Below are 21,420 nucleotides of genomic sequence, written 5' to 3' on the forward strand. Positions count from 1 at the left end.
TTATTGAAGTCCCATTTGAGCGAATAGCTATGGACCTAGTAGGGCCACTAGAGAAATCAGCCTGAGGCCATCAGCACATACTGGTGGTGCTAGATTATGCCACCTGATACCCCGAGGCTGTTCCCCTATGGAACACTATGTCCAAGACCATAGCTAAAGAATTAATCCAAATTTTTGCTAGAGTGGGAATCCTTTTGCAAGAGATCCTGACTGATCAAGGAACCCCCTTTGTATCTAAACTAATGAAGGATTTATGTGCAATGCTCCACATATGGACCATAAGGACATCAGTCTATCATCTGCAGACCGATGGCCTCGTCAAACATTTTAATAGAACATTAAAGAACATGATACGAAATGTGGTGAGCCAGGACGGGAAGAACTGGGACACCCTGCTACCATACCTAATGTTCGCTATAAGGGAGGTTCCTCAGACTTCAACTGGATTTTCCCCATTCAAGCTGTTATATGGTTGCCACCCCCGTGGCATACTGGACATTGCCAAAGAGGGTTGGGAAGAACAGCTGAACCCAGGGAGAAACATCATCGAGCATGTGTTGCAGATTAAAGATAGGATAGCCCAAGTCACCCCCATAGTGTGGGAACGCATGGAGAGGGCGCAAGGGGCCCAACAGACATAGTACAATCGCCAAGCGACGATCCGAAAATTCCAGGTGGGAGATCGGGTAATGGTGCTCATACCCACAGCGGAGAGCAAGCTCCTGGCCAGATGGCAGGGGCCATACGAGATAATAGAAGCTAATGGAGAGGTCGATTACAAGGTCCGACAGCCAGGTCGCTGGAAGCTGGAACAAATCTATCATATAAACCTGTTGAAACCTTGGCAAGACAGAGAAGCTCATGTGGTCACTCTAGGGTCACCTCCCCCCGAAAGCAACCAGCCTGGCCAAGTGGGAATATCCCCAGAATTTACCCCTGACCAACGAACTGAAGTGATCAACATGATCAAACGCAACCAGGACGTGTTCTCAGAAAAGCCAGGCAGGACTACTGAGGTTCAACATCACATCCTCACAGAGCCTGGAGTGAAGGTGAATGTCAAGCCATACCGGACCCCGGAGGCGAAAAGAGAAGAGATCAAGACAGAAGTCAGGAAAATGTTGAAGTTAGGAGTCATTGAAGAGTCTCATAGCCAATGGTCAAGCCCAGTGGTCCTAGTACCTAAGCCGGATGGCAGTATGAGGTTCTGCAATGACTTCCAGAAACTGAATGAAGTGTCCCAATTTGATGTGCACCCTATACCCCCAGATAGATGAACTAATTGACCGACTGGGAAAAGCACGATTTTTGTCCACCCTTATTGGCAAATTCCCTTGGCCAAGGCCGACAAAGAGAAGACGGCCTTTTCAACACCAGAGGGACTGTATCAGTATACTGTCCTCCCTTTTGGTTTACATGGGGCTCCTGCAACTTTCCAACGGCTCATGGACAAACTGTTGCGTCCACATGGCAAGTATGCGGCCGCCTATCTCGATGACGTCATTATACATAGCCCAGACTGGGAGACGCACTTGGGGAAGGTGGAAGCAGTCCTGGACACCCTGAGGAAGGTGGGGCTGACTACAAATCCCTGCAAATGCGCAATTGGGCTAGCAGAAGCCAAATACCTCGGATATATAGTGGGGAGGGGTGTGGTGGAGCCCCAACTCAACAAGTTAGAGGCAATACAGAATTGGTTCTGACCAGTCCGGAAGAAACAGGTCAGAGTGTTCCTGGGGCTGGTTGGATACTACAGGCGGTTCATCCCCCACTTTGCCACCAGGGCATGCCCGTTAACAGACCTAACAAAAGCCGGTGGCCCAGACATAGTAAGATGGTCTAGTGTGGCTGAGGAGGCTTTTGCAGATCTGCAGACCGCCCTCTGCACTGACCCAGTGCTGGTAGCTCCAGACTGGGAGAAACTGTTTACTTGCAAACTGATGCCTCTGAGGTTGGGTTGGGAGCGGTTCTTTCACAAATGGTTGGAAAAGAACACCCAGTCCTGTTCCTCAGTGGAACGTAAATATGCCGTAGTAGAGAAGGAATGCCTGGCAGTAAAGTGGGCCGTAGAAAGCCTTCGCTACTAGCTACCCGGACGGAGGTTTACCCTCGTCACGGACCATGCCCCTTTGAAGTGCATGCACCAAAACAAAGAGAGAAATGCAAGAGTGACAAGGTGGTTCCTGTTGCTACAACCCTTCCACTTCAGAGTACAACATAGGTCCAGAATCAAGCATGGCAACGCGGATGGCCTTTCAAGGGTACACTGTTTGCCGACCCAAGTAGCCCAACCCCGTAGTGTTGAGCGGGGGGGGGGGCGGTATGTGATAAACTCAGGACAGCTGCAATGGGCGGGGGGGTAGAAATCAGTCTCAGAGGGTTAAAAGGCCCTCCTCCCTATCAACTGGGGGGGTAACTACAGGTCAATCAGGTTCAGCTGAGAAGGGGTTACCAGAGTATCAATTAGAATCAGCTGAGAGGGAGCTACCTGAGGTTAATTAGGATCAACTGATTCCAACTAAGGGCTGCCTGAGACCTTTTTAAACCCTTCCCTGGGAGAAGAAGGGGGAAGAGAAGAGAGAGGAGTCCTGCTGCCAGTAGGTTAGGAGTAGCAAGACAGCGAGCCTCACCAGGAGGAGAGGCTGCATTCCCTCCCATAAGGGAGAAAAATAAGCTAAAAAGACTGGTGGAGAGAAGGAACGGACTTCCCCTGTGCCACCAAGAAGGACTATATTACCCAAGCCTGTCTCGCCAGGGCGAAAAGCAGCGGAGGCTGGGGAGACCGAGAAGAGGCTAGAATGTCGGGCTCAACGGGTAGTGATCAATGGTTCAATGGCTAGTTGGCCATTGGCACTCTAGTTGGCACTCAAGTGGAGTGCCCCAGGGGTCGGTCCAGGGGCCGGTTTTGTTCAACATCTTTATTAATGATCTGGACGATGGGATAGATTGCACCCTCAGCAAGTTCGCAGATGACACTAAGCCGGGGGGAGAGGTAGATACGCTGGAGGGTAGGGATAGGGTCCAGAGTGACCTAGACAAATGAGAGGATTGGGCCAAAAGAAATCTGATGAGGTTCAACAAGGACAAATGCAGAGTCCTGCACTTAGGACAGAAGAATCCCAGGCACTGCTACAGACTAGGGATCGAGTGGCTAGGCAGCAGTTCTGCAGAAAAGGACTTGGGGATTACAGTGGATGAGAAGCTGGATATGAGTCAGTAGTGTGCCCTTGTTGCCAAGAAGGCTAATGGTATATTGGGCTGCATTAGTAGGAGCATTGCCAGCAGATCAAGGGAAGTGATTATTCCCCTCTATTTGGCACCGGTGAGGCCACATCTAGAGTACTGCATCCAGTTTTGGGCTCCCCACTACAGAAAGGATGTGGACAAATTGGAGAGAGGTCAAAGAAAGTGATCAGGGGGCTGGGGCACATGACTTACGAGGAGAGGCTGAGGGAACAGGGGTTATTTAGTCTGCAGAAGAGAAGAGTGAGGGTGGATTTGATAGCAGCCTTCAACTACCTGAAGGGGGGTTCCAAAGAGGATGGAGCTCGGCTGTTCTCAGTGGTGGCAGATCACAGAACAAGGAGCAATGGTCTCAAGTTGCAGTGGGGGAGATCTAGGTTGGATATTAGGAAAAACTATTTTACTAGGAGGGTGGTGAAGCACTGGAATGGGTTACCAAGGGAAGAGGTGGAATATCCATCCTTAGAGGTTTTTAAGGCCTGGTTTGACAAATTATTTAGTTGGTGTTGGTCCTGCTTTGAGCAAGGGGTTGGACTAGATGACCTCCTGAGGTCTCTTCCAACCCTAATCTTCTATGAGTCTATGATTCACAGTCTGTTCCTTACACGTCCCAGGCCTCCTGCCAAGGCCCTGGCTGTGCTTCAGAGAGGCTGCGGGTCAGACACTCGCTCTGGTGGTGACCACAAACCTTCAGGCTCTAGGGAGCAGAGTCCTTCCCCACAGCGTCGTCCGCTCCTCCCCCCCCATTGACGTTATGATCCCCCTCCATGTCTGGCCTGCAAGATCTCTTGGCTGGGGGTGTCTCCCTGCACTGGGCCCACTGCTCAGGGTCTCCCCTCACTCTCCCCAGCTGCTCACCGCACCTAGCTCTATACTGCTCCAGCTCCAGCCCCAACTCCAGCCCCAGCACTGCTGCTGCTCTGCCTCCAGCCCCCTGAGCTTCTTATCTGGCCCCTCTGGCTCTGGTTGCTGCAGTTCTCCTCCCAGCACTGACCTGTTCCTTGGGCTGCTTCTCTGGCTCTTGTTGCTGCGTCTGTGCTCCCAGCACTGACCTGCTCTCTGGGCTGCTTCTCGGGTTCTCTCTGGCTGGCGAGGCCCTGCTCCTGAGCTCAGCTCAGGCCCCTGCTCTTTCCTTAGTCTGGTCCTACTCTGTTCCAGGCAGTTCCCACAGTTGCCAACTTTCATGCAGTAAATAAGCACCCTGACTTTCACAATAAGCCAGAAATCAAGCTAATCCCATTTCAAAACAAGGCCAAAACAAGCCAATCCCTAAGAACCCCAGCACTCTATGTGACTAGATCCCCCCGGCGTGCAGTCTGGGCCTGTGGTGGGCCCACTGTGCACCCCTGACTCTCTCCCCACCCCTTGCCCCTGCTTGCCGGGAGCTGATCAAAAAAAAAAAAAAAAAAAAAAAAAAGCAATAAGCTACAACAAGCAACATGCTACAAGCCCAACAAGCCAATTAAACCAAAAACAAGCCCAATTTCTGCGTGGGTTTGGCATGTCTGGCAGTTCCGCTCACAAGGAGGATGGGACCCCGCAGCTTCCTGATTCCCTCATTAGCCTGCCTGCCCTGTCAATCAGGCTGACCTGGAGTATTGGCCTCTCCCCGTTGCTGCTGGGACTTTCAGTCTCAGGATCCTGATTTCCCATCGACCCTTCCTTTTGGTACTGAGAGATGGCCAACCAACCTCCTCCCCCACTAAGTTTTAGTAAGGGGACAACAGTCCCCTTAGATCAGGGGTCTCAAATACACTGCTTGCAGAGTTATTTGCTGTGGCCCGCCAAGCTCCCCACCCCCCAGGAGTTATTTCCTGTGGCCACCAAGCACCCCTCACCCCATCAACAGCCATTGTCCAGCAAGAGAGCTACAATGCAATGAGTCACCTGCATGAGGCCCCACCAGGGGAATTGCTCAACCTTGCGGGGAGACTCATCAATGCCCCCCAGACGTGCCTGGACTTGTGTTCCAAAAGCACATGGACTGAGGGTATAAAACAAACAGAGTGGACACATACGGGGCACTGCCCCACCTATGCAGCAAGCAACCAAGACACAGAGAAGACAAGACTCCAACACAGGAGACTGGCCCACGTTTAAGGAACAAACCTGTATATTAAGGACTGCAATATCCAGTGGGGTAAGAAAAACTGCCGAATCTAGTTGCTGCCCAGTCTAATAGTGTTGAGAGTTTAGACTGCGTTCTTATATTTTCTTTTCTTTTGATAGCCACTCTGACTTGTTATGCTTTGATTTATAATCACTTAAAATCTATCTTTATAGCTAATAAATCTGTTGGTTTATTCTACCTGAAGCAGTGTGTTTGGTTTGAAGTGTGTCAGAGGCTCCCCTTGGGATAACAAGCCTGGTACATATCAGTTTCTTTGTTAAATTGACGAATTTATATAAGCTTGCAGCGTCCAGCGGGCCTAACTGGACACTGCAAGACAGAGGTTCCTACGGTTGTTTCTGGGACTGGAGATATTGTCTAGTGTCATTCGCTTGCAAGTAGCTGGGAGCAGCTTACATGCCAGAGGCTGTGTGTGAACAGCCCAGGAGTGGGGGTTCTCACAGCAGAGCTGGGTAAGGCTGGCTCCCAGAGTCAAGGACTGGAGAGGCCTAGCAGATCATCGGTCCAGATAACACCAGAAGGGAACGTCACACCTGTGCAATGCTCCTAAGTCCTATGTGGGCAATCTATGTCAGCGGGGAAAGGAGAGAACTTACCTCATCCGGGGGCTGAAATGCTAACTTTGATTTGTCCCCTTTGACGGAAGCATACGGTACATGAGAGGAAGGTTGTGCCCAGGGCTCTCTGATCGCCCCAATCTTCCCCAGGAGTTTGGGATCCAGGATGGGAAGGGTGTCAGTGTTGGACGGGGTGAGAAACATATCCGGTCTCTGGAAAAAACAAGAATACAGCTTAGATGGAGAGAGCTTAGATGTAGGCAATGGATCAGAGCTGAAAAGAGCAGGGGGACTGGGTTCTGAATAACCCATATTCTCTCCTGTGTTTGCTTCTTAGAAATCAAGACCCCTCGGACCTGATTTTCAATAGCCCAGAAGCTCCCAGCTGCCTCCAGAAATGTGAGAGTAATTCTGCCCCTAATTTCCATGTGCTCTGGCCATGCTGGTCTGCCCAGCTGGGATAGCCGAGCACACAAAGCAGGCAGAGAGTCGTGCAGGGCTTCTGAAAAATCAAACCCTGCACAGTCTGTTCCTGTCAAACGACAGATCTCAGGCACTACGGGCTTCACTTTCAGAGGTGCTGCTCTGCCTGACTCCTGCTGGGGCTGTGAACTAGCCAATGAGAGGGGAAGGCTGCTGGGACTAGCGGCACAGAACATAGGAGTCAGGGTTGTGGGTCTAATTCCTGGCTCTGCTAGAGCCTTGCACTTAACCTCTCTGGCCCTCATTTCCTATTGCTAAGTGGGGATAATAATCCCTCCCTGTGTCACAGTGGCATTTGAGGCCTGTGGACTTTTGAGGCTTAATTCCCTGAAGTGAGCTGCTAGGTATCTATGGCTCCTGCCTTTCTCAACAGATACGCCCTGTGCCTGTTAACAGCCCAGTCTGGTCCCTTGGCCTACATGCTGGTTTTTATGTCTCTTCCACCCCATCAGCCCCATGCTGGGAAAGGGGGCTGACTTCTCTTCTGGCTGACTGTGCCTCCCCAGGCTTTCCAGGGTGGAATCTATGCTGTTGGCTGCGTAGGAGAGAGGTCTGGGTAGAGAGCAGCCCCTACACTTGGCCCTGAAGGATCACAAGAACGTAGCTTCGCAAAGTGTTTCCAAAACCCACATGGAAACGCTAAGATGGCAAACGTCCCTAGCAGGGCCGGCGTGCCACCGCCGAAGCAAAGTGCCGCCTCCAAAAGGCTGGAATGCTGCACCTTGAAAAGGGCCGTCCCAAGCACATGCTTGGAATGCTGGTGCTTAGAGCCGGCCCTGGTCCCTAGGGCTGTCCCAGCACAGTGGGCTTTGCAAGGGATTGGCGTGGTGCATATAGCAAGCAGAGCCAGGGCTTGAGCCAGATGCTGATTCAGGACTGTAATGCGATTTTACCTTCCTTCATTTCCAGCCACTCAGCTCTGCCCCCCTCCCCCGCCAGCCTGGGTTTTATAGACTAGCATCTAATCTGGTTAGAGAGGGAAGTTGGATCTAATGAAATAAACAATGGAGTCCATAGAACCCTTGCTGCTGCCCTGGAAGGGGGGTCATGGTTAGGATGGTGGGGGAGGGGAGGGTGGCTTTATGCTTTGCAGAATTTGCCTGATGAATTACAACAACTCTCCACCCCCGTTGGCATCAGCACCTGCCTTCTGCTACTCCTAGTGGTGACGGGGCTCCCAGCTCTTAGCTTTCATTTATTCCACCACTTGAAGGTTTTGGTTTCTGTAAGTACTGGGCCCATGGCGGCTCAGCAGTGACATGCTGTGGCAATGTTGAGCTTGTACCCTGGTCTGCCAATGCTCCTCATTCGTGACCTGGTATTTTGGTGCTGGACCTCTGCCAAACATTGCCACACTCCCTGGTTTCTGAGCTGTAGCAATCTCTGCTTCCCTGGCCTGGACCGCATGGCTCTGCCAACTCCCTCCACAATCTGATTCTGCTATTCTGCATTTCTCTGCTTGTGGTTTCTTTGACAAAACAAATCTAGGTGCCACTGTTCCCCATGACAGTAACTAGGTTCACTGGGGAAGGGACAGGCTCTGAGTTCTCAGCCAGACACTGGGAGTGAGGAGCCTAAATACTTTTGTGGATCTGGGCCAGGTGTCTCCGAGCCTAGTTTACCCAGTGACACTAGTTGCCAAAGACTCCACTCCCCAGAGCCTGTATCTTATCTAGTGATCCCATTCTTGGGAGACAATGGTTTGTCCCATGGCTCTCCAATGTGGCCGATTACTGAGTTGCTAAATGCCAGTGGCTGCTATATTAACACTAGTCCCTGAGGGCCATCACTTCTGCACTGGAACAATCAGCAAAGTCCATGGCATCCCCATAATAATCAGTAACCTGGTTCCCAAGGGAGTAACCCTGTTCCTCTGATACTGTGGCAGCTCCCCACTCTGCAGTAATCTGTAGGTCTGACTTTTGACTAATGTGTTATCATTGGCTCAAATCCCTGTCTGCATTTGAAGGGGCCTGTGCTCAGGAGTGTGAGATACACGGACACAATTCCATTGCCCTTGGAGTTGTTCCTGTGCTGATACAGGCCTGGGTTTAGGGCTCAATTACATGACTAATATTAGGGAAATTAACCAGCCGCCCAAACAACAGGGAAAGGCAGAAGGCCCTTAAATAGAAGAGAAATGATCATTCACTGGAGAAGATTCAGCTGGGCTCGTGCAAACTCCATGGAGCCAGAGGATTCTTCATTGCAATAATCTCAAGCCTCCCCTCCCATGATTGGTATGTGCCTTGCAGACAGTGTCTTCATTTAGCACAGCCCAAGTACTCAGACACCTCTAACTTGCCAAATTGGTGTCTGTGATGGGAAGCAGCAAAATGGCCCTTGCTTATGTCTTACTCCGTGACTGTGGATGACACTGTCTTGTTAGTGCAATAATGAGGAGCCGTCTTTGAAGGCACAAAACAACGCACATCCGCAGCCTTTGGCCCGAGTGCCTTTCCTTCCTTGATTCCCCAAAGCCGGTGCCACTGGGAGAGACTATGTGCAGAACAAGGAACTTTCCAAGTGCTCTGAAGGTGCCCTCATGAACTTCCCGATTGCTGCCTCATTAACGCCATCAGATGCTGTCTTCTGTGCTGACGCATTTCATTAAGCTGGGGGCCTTGACCTCGGAAAGGCTCCTTTGGCATCAAAGAAAGCAAGACACCATACTGCCAAGTGGAAATCCCTCCCCCCTCTCCGGTTCCCTGAACCTGCCCTCCCCAGGGGACAGGATCATGCAAAATGCAACAGTTTATCATGTTCTCTGCAATTACAAGTGCGCAGCATACAGCTGCTGTTGGCCGAGCTGAAATTACCATGAATCCCATCTCTTTGCCTGCCATCTTCACTCAACGGAGATAAAGAGTGTTTGCTAGCAGAAGTGCACATGTTCTTAATTCAATTAGCTCTCCCCAGAACACTCCTCTGGGAGTAGCAGGCAGAAACTGACAAATTCTCTTCAACAAAGATATTCATTTCCCCCTCCCCCCTTTTGGCTTTGCCCTGCTGTATCCCACTCATTAGCTATCTAACAAAGCAAGCCCAGCCCAATCTGTTTCCCTTCAGCAGCAATTCTATAACTCTTATGTAATTTATACTGAGATAAGGGGATCTGTCTAGTCAGGCAGCGCTGGGATTATTGCAGGCAGGAAGCTGGCAGAGAATAATGAGAGAGCCTGGGAGTCTGCCCATTCATTCAATGGCATTTCATTTCTTTTGGCAATATTTATTTTGTTACTCAGGCTCTCTCTCTCTCTCTCTCTCTCTTCACACAGATGGATAAATATAGACACCAACACTACAGACAGGCAGGTATAGGTTGAGACTTTCAAAGCAGTACAGGGGATTTAGAAAGGTCTTTTCCATTAAAATCAGAGAAAATCATGGGCCTTGTTTAAGTCAATGGGAGTTTTGCTATTGACTTCATTCAGGCCAGGATTCACTCTGTTTCTAAATCCTCTAGACAGGTTTGACAATATTATGATAGTTACCTGTACAGGCACACACACATAGACACTGAAAAAAAAATGCTATCGTTTCAAAGAGGCCTTTCTATCCCGGATCTTGTATCATCTGGCTAATTGATCCTGTCTCCTTACAGCCCTTCCTGCATTGTACTTAGCGGTCTGTCAACATTTGTCACTTTAAAGGAGCTACATATGGTGGCTGCTTAGTTTGAGTGTAAGATGAAGATACACACGTGTGATCAGCCCAGAACCCTTATTTGTTAAAGAAAAAACATGTTACTTGGTTACAATGTTTAAGTGACAGAATGTGAGAAAAATAAGAGATGTTTCCCCCGTCAATGTCAAGCTCATGTTTTCAGGTAGAGAAAGGTTTGTCTAACAGGTTGTTCTGGGGTAGATTGTCAGCTGGCGTTAATTGTCATAGCTCCACAGAGCTCTGGCAGCTGAATGGAGCTATGACAATTTATACCAACTGAGCATCTGCCCCTTCATTTTTAAATGGCATCAGTGTAATAAATTAAAGTTATCTAGGCAATGACGGATCTAGGTTGAGTTTGGTTAGCCTGAAAAAAAGGATGTTTTTCTCTTTTCTCCTTTGCATCACTGTTGAATGGAACAATGTACAGATTCATTGATCTTTATTAATTCATAAATTGCAAGGTCAGAAGGGACCACTGTGATCATCTAGTCCATAACACAGGCCAGAGAACTGCCCCAAAATAATTCCCAGACCATACATTTTAGAACGACATCCAATCTTGATTTAAAAATTGCCAGCGATGGAGAATCTACCTTGACCCATGGTAAATGGTTCCAGTTGTTAATTACCCTCACTGTTAAAAATATACAACTTATTTCCAGTCTCAATTTGTCCAGCTTCCACTTCAAGACATTGGATCATGTTCTACTTTTCTCCATGTAGGTACATATAAACAGTGATCAAGTTATCCCTTAACCTCCTCTTTGTTAAGCTAAATAGATTGAACTCTTTGAGTCAATCACTATACATCATGTTTTCTAATCCTTTAGTCATTCTTGTGGCTCTTACATGAACCCCCTCCAAGTTTTCAACATCGTTCTTGAATTGTGGACACCAGAACTGGACACAATATTACAGCTGCAGTTGCACCACAGTGCCAAGTACAGAGGTAAAATAATCTCTCTACTCCAACTCAAGATTCCCCTGTTTATGCATCCCAGGACTGCATTAGCCCTTTTGGCCACAGCATCACACTGGGAGCTCACGTTCAGCTTATCCACCATGACCCCAAATCTTTCTCAGAATCATTGCTTCCCAGGATAGAATCCCCATCCTGTAAGTATGACCTGCATTCCTAGATGTATACATTTATATTTAGCTGTATTAAAACACATATTGTTTGCTTGCACCCAGTTTACCAAGTGATCCAGATTGCTCTGTATCAGTGACCTGTCCTCTTCATTATTTACCACTCCCCCAATTATCATGTCATCTGCAAACTTTATCAGTAATGATTTTATGTTTTCTTCTAGGTTAGTGATAAAAATATTAAATAGTGTAGGGCCAAGAACAGATCTCTGCAGGATCCCACTAGAAATTCACACATTCAATGATGGTTCCCTGTTTACAATTACACTTTGAGAGTTAGACAGCTTTTAATCCAATTAATCTATGCCATGTTAATTTTGTATCATTCTAGTTTTTTCATGAAAATGTCATGCGGTACCAAGTCAAACACCTTACAGAAATCCAGGGATCCTGCATTAACACTATTAGTTTTATCAGCCAAACTTGTGAGCTCATCAAAAGAAGATATCAAGTTAGTTTGACGGTATCCATTTTCCATAAGACCATGTTGATTAGAATTAATTACATTACTCTCCTTTAATTCTTTATTGATCATGTCCCATATCAGCCACTCCATTATCTTGCCCAGGATTGATATCAGACTGATAGACCTATATTTACCCAGGTCAAACTTGGGCCAGGTATAAAAAATTATCAGTATCATACCTAGAAACTACTTATCTAAAACAGTGGTCTCCAAACTTTTTTGATCGTGCACCCCATCAGTAAAAATTTTTTTAGCACGCACCCCCTGCCGCACCGAAGCAAAAAACAAAAACAAAAGCTCTCCTCCTGCCGTGCACCCCCAAGGATCCTCTTGCGCACCCCACTTTGGAGACCACTGATCTAAAACTCCAGATATGTAAGTAGATCAGGAAATGTCTAGGAAGAAGTAATTAGGTTTAATCCCTTTTATTTCTTTATGGCTTTTGGATTCCTCTGTGCTAACCCCAGGTGCTTTTGTTTTCCTTGTAACCTTTAAGCTGGACCTCAAGAAAGCTATTCTTGATGCTTAATACTTGTAGTTGTTTTTTTTTAAATCTAGCAAAAACCTAAGTACCAGATGTATTTTCTTCTTTTATTTTATTAATAAAATTTACCTTTTTTCAGAACAGAATTGGATTTTTGTGTCCTAGGAGGTTTGTGCACATTAGCTGGTGCCAACAGCTGATTTCCTTTATTTTCTTCTCAGCTCTTCCCCGGGGGTGGGGTGTGTGTGTGTAAAAGGGCTTGAGGGTACCCCACAGGAAGGAATTCCCAAGTGTGCCTTCCTGGATTCTCAAAGGGGTTTTGCACTTGGATGGTGGCAGCATCTACCAATCCAAGGTCAGAGAAAAGCTGTAACCTTGGGAGTTTAATACAAGCCTGTAGTGGCCAGTATTAATTTTTAGAATCCTTGCGGGCCCCCACCTACTGCACTCAAAGTGCCAGAGTGAGGAATCAGACGTAACAATCATTATCACCATTTTACAGATGGGGAAACTGAGGAACAGATAAGGGACCCAGAAGTCTGAACTGGGGATGGATGCCAGGTCTCATGAGTCCCAGTCCAGTGCTCTGTCCTCTGGTGTAGATCAGGGCCCTGTTGTGCTAGATGCTGTCCAAAAACATAGTAGGATTCTCTGCCTTAAACAATTTATGGTCTAACTAGTCAGGCAGACATAGGATGGGGGAAAGGGAGAATTACTACTGAGAACCACTTGGGAAGTGAAGAACAGAGAGATTAAGAGTAGACTCCAAAGTGCTCAGTGTTAGTCTAACTGTGCTCCCATTGTCTTCAATAGGAGCAGCATTAAGCCAACCAGGGCCGGCTCCAGGCACCAGCGAAGGAAGCAGGTGCCTGGGGCGGCCAATAGAAAGGGGCGGCAGTGCGTCCGTTGTCGGGGCGGCACATCCAGATCGGCGGCAGCAGCTCAATCAGCTTGTTGTGCTAGATTTTGCAATTTTGCGGCAATTCGGTGGCAGGTACTTCACTCGCTGTCTTCCTCTTTGGCGGCACTTTGGCGGAAGCTCGATCGGGTTCTTCTTCTTTTCTTTTCTTTTTCGCTGCTTGGGGCGGCAAAAAAGCGGGAGCTGGCATTGAAGCCAACACTCAGTTCATTTGAAAAATCCCATTCCAAGGTTCACACAAAGAGTCTGTGCTACAGCCAGGAACTGAACCCAGATCTTCTGAGTCTCAGTCCAGGGCTTTCACCAGAAGAGCAGTCTTCCTCAGCAAGACAGAGTCATTCCAAACTAAAATTCCTTAACGGGTTTGTCTTAGTGAATAAATCCAGCATATACAAAAAGCAAAAGGTCCCTTTGAAGCCAGTTGGGATCTGTATTATCCTTAGTATGGAGTATCACTGAGGCCTGGTCTACACTACGAGTTTAGGTTGACTTTAGCAGCGTTAAATCGAATTAAGCCTGGACATGTTCACACGACGAAGCCCTTTCTTTCGACTTAAAGGGCCCTTTAAACTGGTTTCTTTACTCCACCTTCGACGAGGGGATTAGCGATAAAATCGGCCTTAGCGGGTTGGAATTGGGGTAGTGTGGACGGAATTCGACGTTATTGGCCTCCGGGAGCTATCCCACAGTGCTTCATTGTGACCGCTCTGGACAGCACTCTCAACTCAGATGCACTGACCAGGTAGACAGGAAAAGCCCCGCGAACGTTTGAATTTCATTTCCTGTTTGCCCAGCGTGGAGAGCACAGGTGACCACGCAGAGCTCATCAGCACAGGTAACCGTGATGGAGTCCCAGGATCGCAAAAGAGCTCCATCATGGACCGAACGGGAGGTACGGGATCTGCTCGCCATATGGGGAGATGAATCAGTGCTAGCTGAACTCCGTAGCAGTAAACGAAATGGCAAAATATTAGAAAAGGTCTCCAAGGCCATGAAGGACAGAGGCCATAACAGGGACGCACAGCAGTGCCGCGTGAAAATTAAGGAGCTAAGGCAAGCCTACCACAAAGACAGAGAGGCAAATGGAAGGTCCGGGGCAGAGCCGCAAACATGCCGCTTCTACGCGGAGCTGCATGCCATGCTAGGGGGTGCAGCCACCACTACCCCAACCGTGTGCTATGACTCCTTCACTGGAGAAACACACAGGGAAGCGGGTTCGGGGTACGAGGAAGATGAGGATGAAGATAATGTAGATAGCTCACAGCAGCAAGGAAGCGGAGAAACCGGTTTCCCCAACAGCCAGGATATGTTTATCACCCTGGACCTGGAACCAGTAATCCCTGAACTCACCCAAGGCGTGCTCCCAGACCCTGAGGGCACACAGGGGACCTCTGGTGAGTGTACCTTTTTAAATATTACACGTGGTTTAAAAGCAAGCGTGTTTAATGATTAATGATTAATTTGCCCTGGCAATCGGGGCCAGTACAGCTACTGGAAAAGTCTGTTAACATGTATGGGGATGGAGCGGAAATCCTCCAGGGACATCTCCAGAAAGCTCTCCTTCATGTACTCCCAAAGCCTTTGCAAAAGGTTTCTGGGGAGGGCTGCCTTATCCCGTCCGCCATGGTAGGACACTTTACCACACCAGGCCAGTAGCACGTAGTCTGGAATCATTGCATAACAAAGCATGGTAGCGTATGGTCCCGGTGTTTGCTGGCATGCAGACAACATCCATTCCTTATCGCTCTTTGTTATCCTCAGGAGAGTGATATCATTCACGGTCACCTGGTTGAAATGGGGTGATTTTATTAAGGGGACATTCAGAGGTGCCCCTTCATGCTCTGCTGAACAGAAATGTTCCCCGCTGTTAGCCACGCAGTGGGGGGGAGGGGTGAAGTGATCATCCCCGATAATTGGGTGTGTGTGGGGGAGGGGGGTTAGTTGGGTTTGTGCTGCATGTTAACCCAGAAACCGCAGCCCCTCCTTTTACATTGCAAACCCATTTTAAATGGCCAATCCAATGGGTGCTTGGTATGGGAAATGAGGGTGCTACTGTTTGAAACCATTCCCACATGTTAAGAAGGTTAAAAAAGCCAAAAGACTGTGGCTTACCATGGCTGCCTGCAAGCCGAAATCTGTTGCCTGGCACTGCGTGAGTGATCTCTCACACCAAACTGGCAGGCCCTCAATATAAGAGGAAAAATGCGACCTTGTAACGAAAGCACATGTGCTGTGTAATGTGAACAGCAAAATTTAACGTGAAAGAGTGCACCCATTGTTCTCTAAAATGTGTCTTTTTTAACCACCTCTCCCTTCTCCTCCACCAGCTGCAAATGTTTCTCCTTCACAGAGGCTAGTGAAGATTAGAAGGAGAAAACGGCGGACTCGGGATGATATGTTCACGGAGCTCCAGATGTCCTCCCACGCTGAAAGAGCACAGCAGAATGCGTGGAGGCAGTCAATGTCAGACTACAGAAAAGCACAGTATGAACGAGAGGAGAGGTGGTGGGCTGAATCGTGGGATGAACAAAGCAAGTGGCGGGCTGAAGATGATAGGTGGCGTCAGCTTGCAGACAGAAGGCAAGAGTCGATGCTCCGGCTGCTGGAGCATCAAACTGATATGCTCCAGCGCATGGTTGAGCTGCAGGAAAGGCAGCAGGAGCAGAGACCGCTGCTATAGCCCCTGTGTAACCAACAGCCCTCCTCCCCAAGTTCCATAGCCTCCTCACCCAGATGCCCAAGAACACGGTGGGGGGGCCTCCGGCCACCCAGTCACTCCACCCCAGATGATTGCCCGAGCATCAGAAGGCTGGCCTTCAATAAGAGTTAAAGTTTTAAACTGCAGTGTGTCCTTTTCCTTCCCTCCTCCCCCACCCATCCCGGGCTACCTTGGCAATTATCCCCCTAGTTGTGTGATGAATTAATAAAGAATGCATGAATGTGAAGTAACAATGACTTTATTGCCTCTGCAAGCGGTGCTCGAAGGGGGGAGGGGAGGGTGGGGTGGTTGGTTTACAGGGAAGTAGAGTGAACCGGGTGGGGGGGGCGAAGGGTTCATCAAGGAGAAACAAACAGAAGTTTCACACCATAGCCTGGCCAGTCACAAAACTCGTTTTCAAAGCTTCTCTGATGCACACCGTGCCCTGCTGTGCTCTTCTAACCACCCTGGTATCTGGCTGCGCGTAATCAGTGGCCAGGCGATTTGCCTCAACCTCCCACCCCGCCATAAATGTTTCCCCCTTACTCTCACAGATATTGTGGAGCGCACAGCAAGCAGCAATAACAAAGGGGATATTCTTTTCGCTGAGGTCTGAGCGAGTCAGTAAGCTGCGCCAGCGCGCTTTTAAACGTCCAAATGCACATTCCACCACCATTCGGCACTTGCTCAGCCTGTAGTTGAACAGGTCCTGACTACTGTCCAGGCTGCCTGTGTACGGCTTCATGAGCCATGGCATTAAGGGGTAGGCTGGGTCCCCAAGGATCACGATAGGCATTTCAACATCCCCAACGGTTATTTTCTGGTCCGGGAAGAAAGTCCCTTCCTCCAGCTTTTGAAACAGACCAGAGTGCCTGAAGACGCGAGCATCATGTACCTTTCCCGGCCATCCCACATTGATGTTGATGAAACGTCCCTTGTGATCCACCAGGGCTTGCAGCAGCATTGAAAAGTACCCCTTGCAGTTTATGTACTCGGTGGCTTGGTGCTCCGGTGCCAAGATAGGGATATGGGTTCCGTCTATCGCCCCACCACAGTTTGGGAATCCCATTGCAGCAAAGCCATCCACTATGGCCTGCACGTTTCCCAGAGTCACTACCCTTGATATCACCAGGTCTTTGATTGCCCTGGCAACTTGGATCACAGCAGCCCCCACAGTAGATTTGCCCACTCCAAATTGATTCCCGGCTGACCGGTAGCTGTCTGGCGTTGCAAGCTTCCACAGAGCTATCGCCACTCACTTCTCAACTGTGAGGGCTGCTCTCATCCTGGTATTCTGGCGCTTCAGGGCTGGGGAAAGCAAGTCACAAAGTTCCATGAAAGTGCCCTTATGCATGCGAAAGTTTCGCAGCCACTGGGAATCGTCCCACACCTGCAGCACGATGCGGTCCCACCAATCTGTGCTTGTTTCCCGGGCTCAGAATCGGCGTTCCACGGCATGAACCTGCCCGAGTAACACCATGATTTCCACATTGCTGGGGCCTGTGCCTTGTGAGAGGTCTATGTCCATGTCAATTTCCTCATCACTCTCGTCGCCGCGCTGCACTTGCCTCCTCGGCTGGTCCTGGTTTTGCTTTGGCATGTCCTGGCTCTGCATATACTCCAGGACAATGTGCGTGGTGTTCATAGTGCTCATAATTGCCGCGGTGATCTGAGCGGGCTCCATGATCCCAGTGGTATGGCATCTGGTCTGAAAAAAGGCGCGAAACTAGTATCTGACGGAGGGAGGGAGGGAGGGGTGAGTGACGACATGGCGTACAGGTACAGGGAATTAAAATCAACAAAGGTGGCTGTGCATCAGGGAGAAACACAAACAACTGTCACACAGAATGGCCGCCCCCCAAGATTGAACTCAAAACCCTGGGTTTAGCAGGCCGTTGATTTCACGGAGGGAGGGGGAAGCAAATGAATACAGAACAAATCTATTTTTTACATCTTAAGCTGGCAGACGACGGTGCAGCATGACTGATAGCCCTCGGCATCTTCTGGGTGCTTGGCAGAAAATACTGGGCGCTTGGCAGAAAATAGCATACTACGACTGATAAGCATCATCGTCAAGACAGTTCGATAGGACTGAGCATGTCTGCCCAGGTGTCCATGATTGACAGCCACTGCAGTACGATGACGACGGATACCAATCGTAATATACCATCTTCTACCAAAAGGCAAGGGGCTGCTGCTGTGTACAATGCAGCCCCACGTCTGCCAGCCCCACGTCTGCCAGCACCCAGATCGCCGATGAAGGCTACCAGTCATACTGCACCGTCTACTGCCAAAAGGCAATTAGCTGCTGCTGTGTAGCAATGCAGTACCACATCTGCCGGCACCCAGAGGACATATGGCGACGGTGAGCTGAGCTGAGCTGAGCGGGCTCCATGCTTGGCGTGGTATGTTCTCTGCACAGGAAACCCAGATAAAAAGGCGTGAATCGATTGTCTACCGTTGCTCTGACGGAGGGGGAGGTGCCTGACGACATGTACCCAGAACCCCCCGCGACACTGTTTTGCATCATTCAGGCATTGGGATCTCAACCCAGAATTCCAATGGGCGGCGGAGACTGCGGGAACTGTGGGATAGCTACCCACAGTGCAACGCTCCGGAAGTCGACTCTAGCCTCGGTACTGTGGACGCGGTCCGCCGACTTAATGCACTTAGAGCATTTTATGTGGGGACACACACAATCGGCTGTATACAACCGATTTCTATAAAACCGGCTTCTATAAATTCGACCTAATTTCATAGTGTAGACATATCCTGAGTCTTGTTTTCAACAGGAAATGTGCTTGCGCCTGAAGCTGTATGGGTAGCACCGTGGGCTATGCCCTTATACACTAAACAGAGTGATGCGTAGAGAGAACTTAGATGCGAACTCTGCAGTAGGGTTAGTAATTCAGTAAGAGGGGCTCCTACCTGAGAGTGAATAGTCAACCAAAGCCCCAGCATGGGGCTGCGTAGAGTGAGGCCAAAATTTCCTAACAAAACTGTCCCCTCAGAAAATGCTGCTTTAACAAAACCGAAAGGTTTCACAGGATCATATCGATTTCTTCAAAAATTTAAATGAAAATTTTTCAAAACATTCCATTTCAACGTGATTGTTTTGACTATACTATACTATGTAAGGGTGACATGAAATATTTTGGAATATTTTGTCTGAAGACAAATTCAGAGATTTCAACTTTTCATTCCACTTCAGGATGAAACCGAATTTTGAAATCTCAGCTTTTCCCATAGGACAGAAATTGCTTTTTCCAACCAGCTCTAGTGTTGTGCAGCTGGCTTTCAAAGGAGAAGCTAAACCAAGATCCTAACTCACTGTGGCTATTAAAATCCAACAGCGTAGGAATAGAAAAACTGGTGTCCCGAGGGAGTGGAGTCATATTTCTTGAAAAGCAAGATGCCTAGACAGCACTACTACTGTGTACACTGGTTCATCACAGGCCTAGTTGATTTCAGGATCTAAAGCCAAACCTGGGCCAGTTCTGCCCCAATAGCATCCACGGAACTGCTAAACATTTGTGAAACAGATGTATAAGGCCAGATCGTTAGATGTGGGAAATGGGATCCTGGGAGGAAGCACAAGCAGGAGAGCACAAGAGGGGAGGACTCCTGTCTCAGACTGAGAAAGAGGGACGATGGATGAGTTATCTTAAGTGCCTATACACAAATGCAAGAAGCCTGGGAAACAAGCAGGGAGAACTGGAAGTCCTGGCACAGTCAGGGAACTATGATGCGACTGGAATAACAGAGACTTGGTGGGATAACTCACATGACTGGAGTACTGTCATGGATGGATATAAACTGTTCAGGAAGGACAGGCAGGGCAGAAAAGGTGGGGGAGTTGCGTTGTATGTAAGAGAGGAGTATGACTGCTCAGAGCTCCGGTATGAAACTGCAGAAAAACCTGAGAGTCTCTGGATAAAGTTGAGAAGTGTGAGCAACAAGGGTGATATCGTGGTCGGAGTCTGCTATAGACCACCAGACCAGGGGGACGAGGTGGACGAGGCTTTCTTCTGGCAACTAGCAGAAGTTGCTAGATCGCAGGCCCTGGTTCTCATGGGAGACTTTAATCACCCTGATATCTGCTGGGAGAGCAATACAGCGGTGCTCAGACAATCCAGGAAGTTTTTGGAAAGTGTAGGGGACAATTTCCTGGTGCAAGTGCTGGAGGAACCAACTAGGGGCAGAGCTTTTCTTGACCTGCTGCTCACAAACAGGGAAGAATTAGTAGGGGAAGCAAAAGTGGATGGGAACCTGGGAGACAGTGACCATGAGATGGTCGAGTTCAGGATCCTGACACAAGGAAGAAAGGAGAGCAGCAGAATACAGACCCTGGACTTCAGAAAAGCAGACTTTGATTCCCTCAGGGACCAGATGGGCAGGATCCCCTGGGAGAATAACATGAAGGGCAAAGGGGTCCAGGAGACCTGGCTGTATTTTAAAGAATCCTTATTGCAGTTGCAGGAACAAACCATCCCGATGTGTAGAAAGAATAGTAAATATGCCAGGCGACCAGCTTGGCTAAACAGTGAAATCCTTGCTGATCTTAAACGCAAAAAAGAAGCTTATAAGAAGTGGAAGATTGGACAAATGACCAGGGAGGAGTATAAAAATATTGCTCAGGCATGCAGGAGTGAAATCAGGAAGGCCAAATCACACTTGGAGTTGCAGCTAGCAAGAGATGTTAAGAGTAACAAGAAGGGTTTCTTCAGGTATGTTAGTAACAAGAAAAAAGTCAAGGAAAGTGTGGGCCCCTTACTGAATGAGGGAGGCAACCTAGTGACCGAGGATGTGGAAAAAGCTAATGTACTCAACGATTTTTTTGCCTCTGTCTTCACGAACAAGGTCAGCTCCCAGACTGCTGCACTGGGCAGCACAGTATGGGGAGAAGGTGACCAGCCCTCCGTGGAGAAAGAAGTGGTTCGGGACTATTTAGAAAAACTGGACGTGCACAAGTCCATGGGGCCGGATGCGCTGCATCTGAGGGTGCTAAAGGAGTTGGCAGATGAGATTGCAGAGCCATTAGCCATTATTTTTGAAAACTCATGGCGATCGGGGGAGGTCCCGGATGACTGGAAAAAGGCTAACGTAGTGCCCATCTTTAAAAAAGGGAAGAAGGAGGATCCGGGGAACTACAGGCCAGTCAGCCTCACCTCAGTCCCTGGAAAAATCATGGAGCAGGTCCTCAAGGAATCAATTATGAAACACTTAGAAGACAGGAAAGTGATCAGGAACAGTCAGCATGGATTCACCAAGGGGAAGTCGTGCCTGACTAACCTAATTGCCTTCTATGATGAGATAACTGGCTCTGTGGATGAGGGGAAAGCAGTGGATGTGTTATTCCTTGACTTTAGCAAAGCTTTTGATACGGTCTCCCACAGTATTCTTGCCAGCAAGTTAAGGAAGTATGGGCTGGATGAATGGACTGTAAGGTGGATAGAAAGCTGGCTAGATTGTCGGGCTCAACGGGTAGTGATCAATGGCTCGATGTCTAGTTGGCAGCCAGTTTCAAGCGGAGTGCCCCAAGGGTCGGTCCTGGGGCCGGTTTTGTTTAATATCTTTATTAATGATCTGGAGGATGGTGTGGACTGCACTCTCAGCAAGTT

General features: G+C 48.8%; 1 protein-coding gene across 1 annotated transcript in view; it reads right to left on the reverse strand.

The window, feature by feature from the left end:
* CCDC33 (coiled-coil domain containing 33) overlaps positions 1-21,420 on the reverse strand; it is a 230,733-nt gene that overhangs the window by 109,276 nt on the left and 100,037 nt on the right. The window contains exon 11 of the mRNA XM_026648566.1: positions 5,971-6,144. Coding sequence (XP_026504351.1) covers positions 5,971-6,144 — 174 coding nt within the window. The remainder of the gene's footprint in view (positions 1-5,970; positions 6,145-21,420) is intronic.

This window comes from Terrapene carolina, unplaced genomic scaffold (genome assembly GCF_002925995.2).
Source record: "Terrapene carolina triunguis isolate 2854851 unplaced genomic scaffold, T_m_triunguis-2.0 Scaffold67, whole genome shotgun sequence".
NCBI lineage: Eukaryota > Metazoa > Chordata > Testudines > Emydidae > Terrapene > Terrapene triunguis.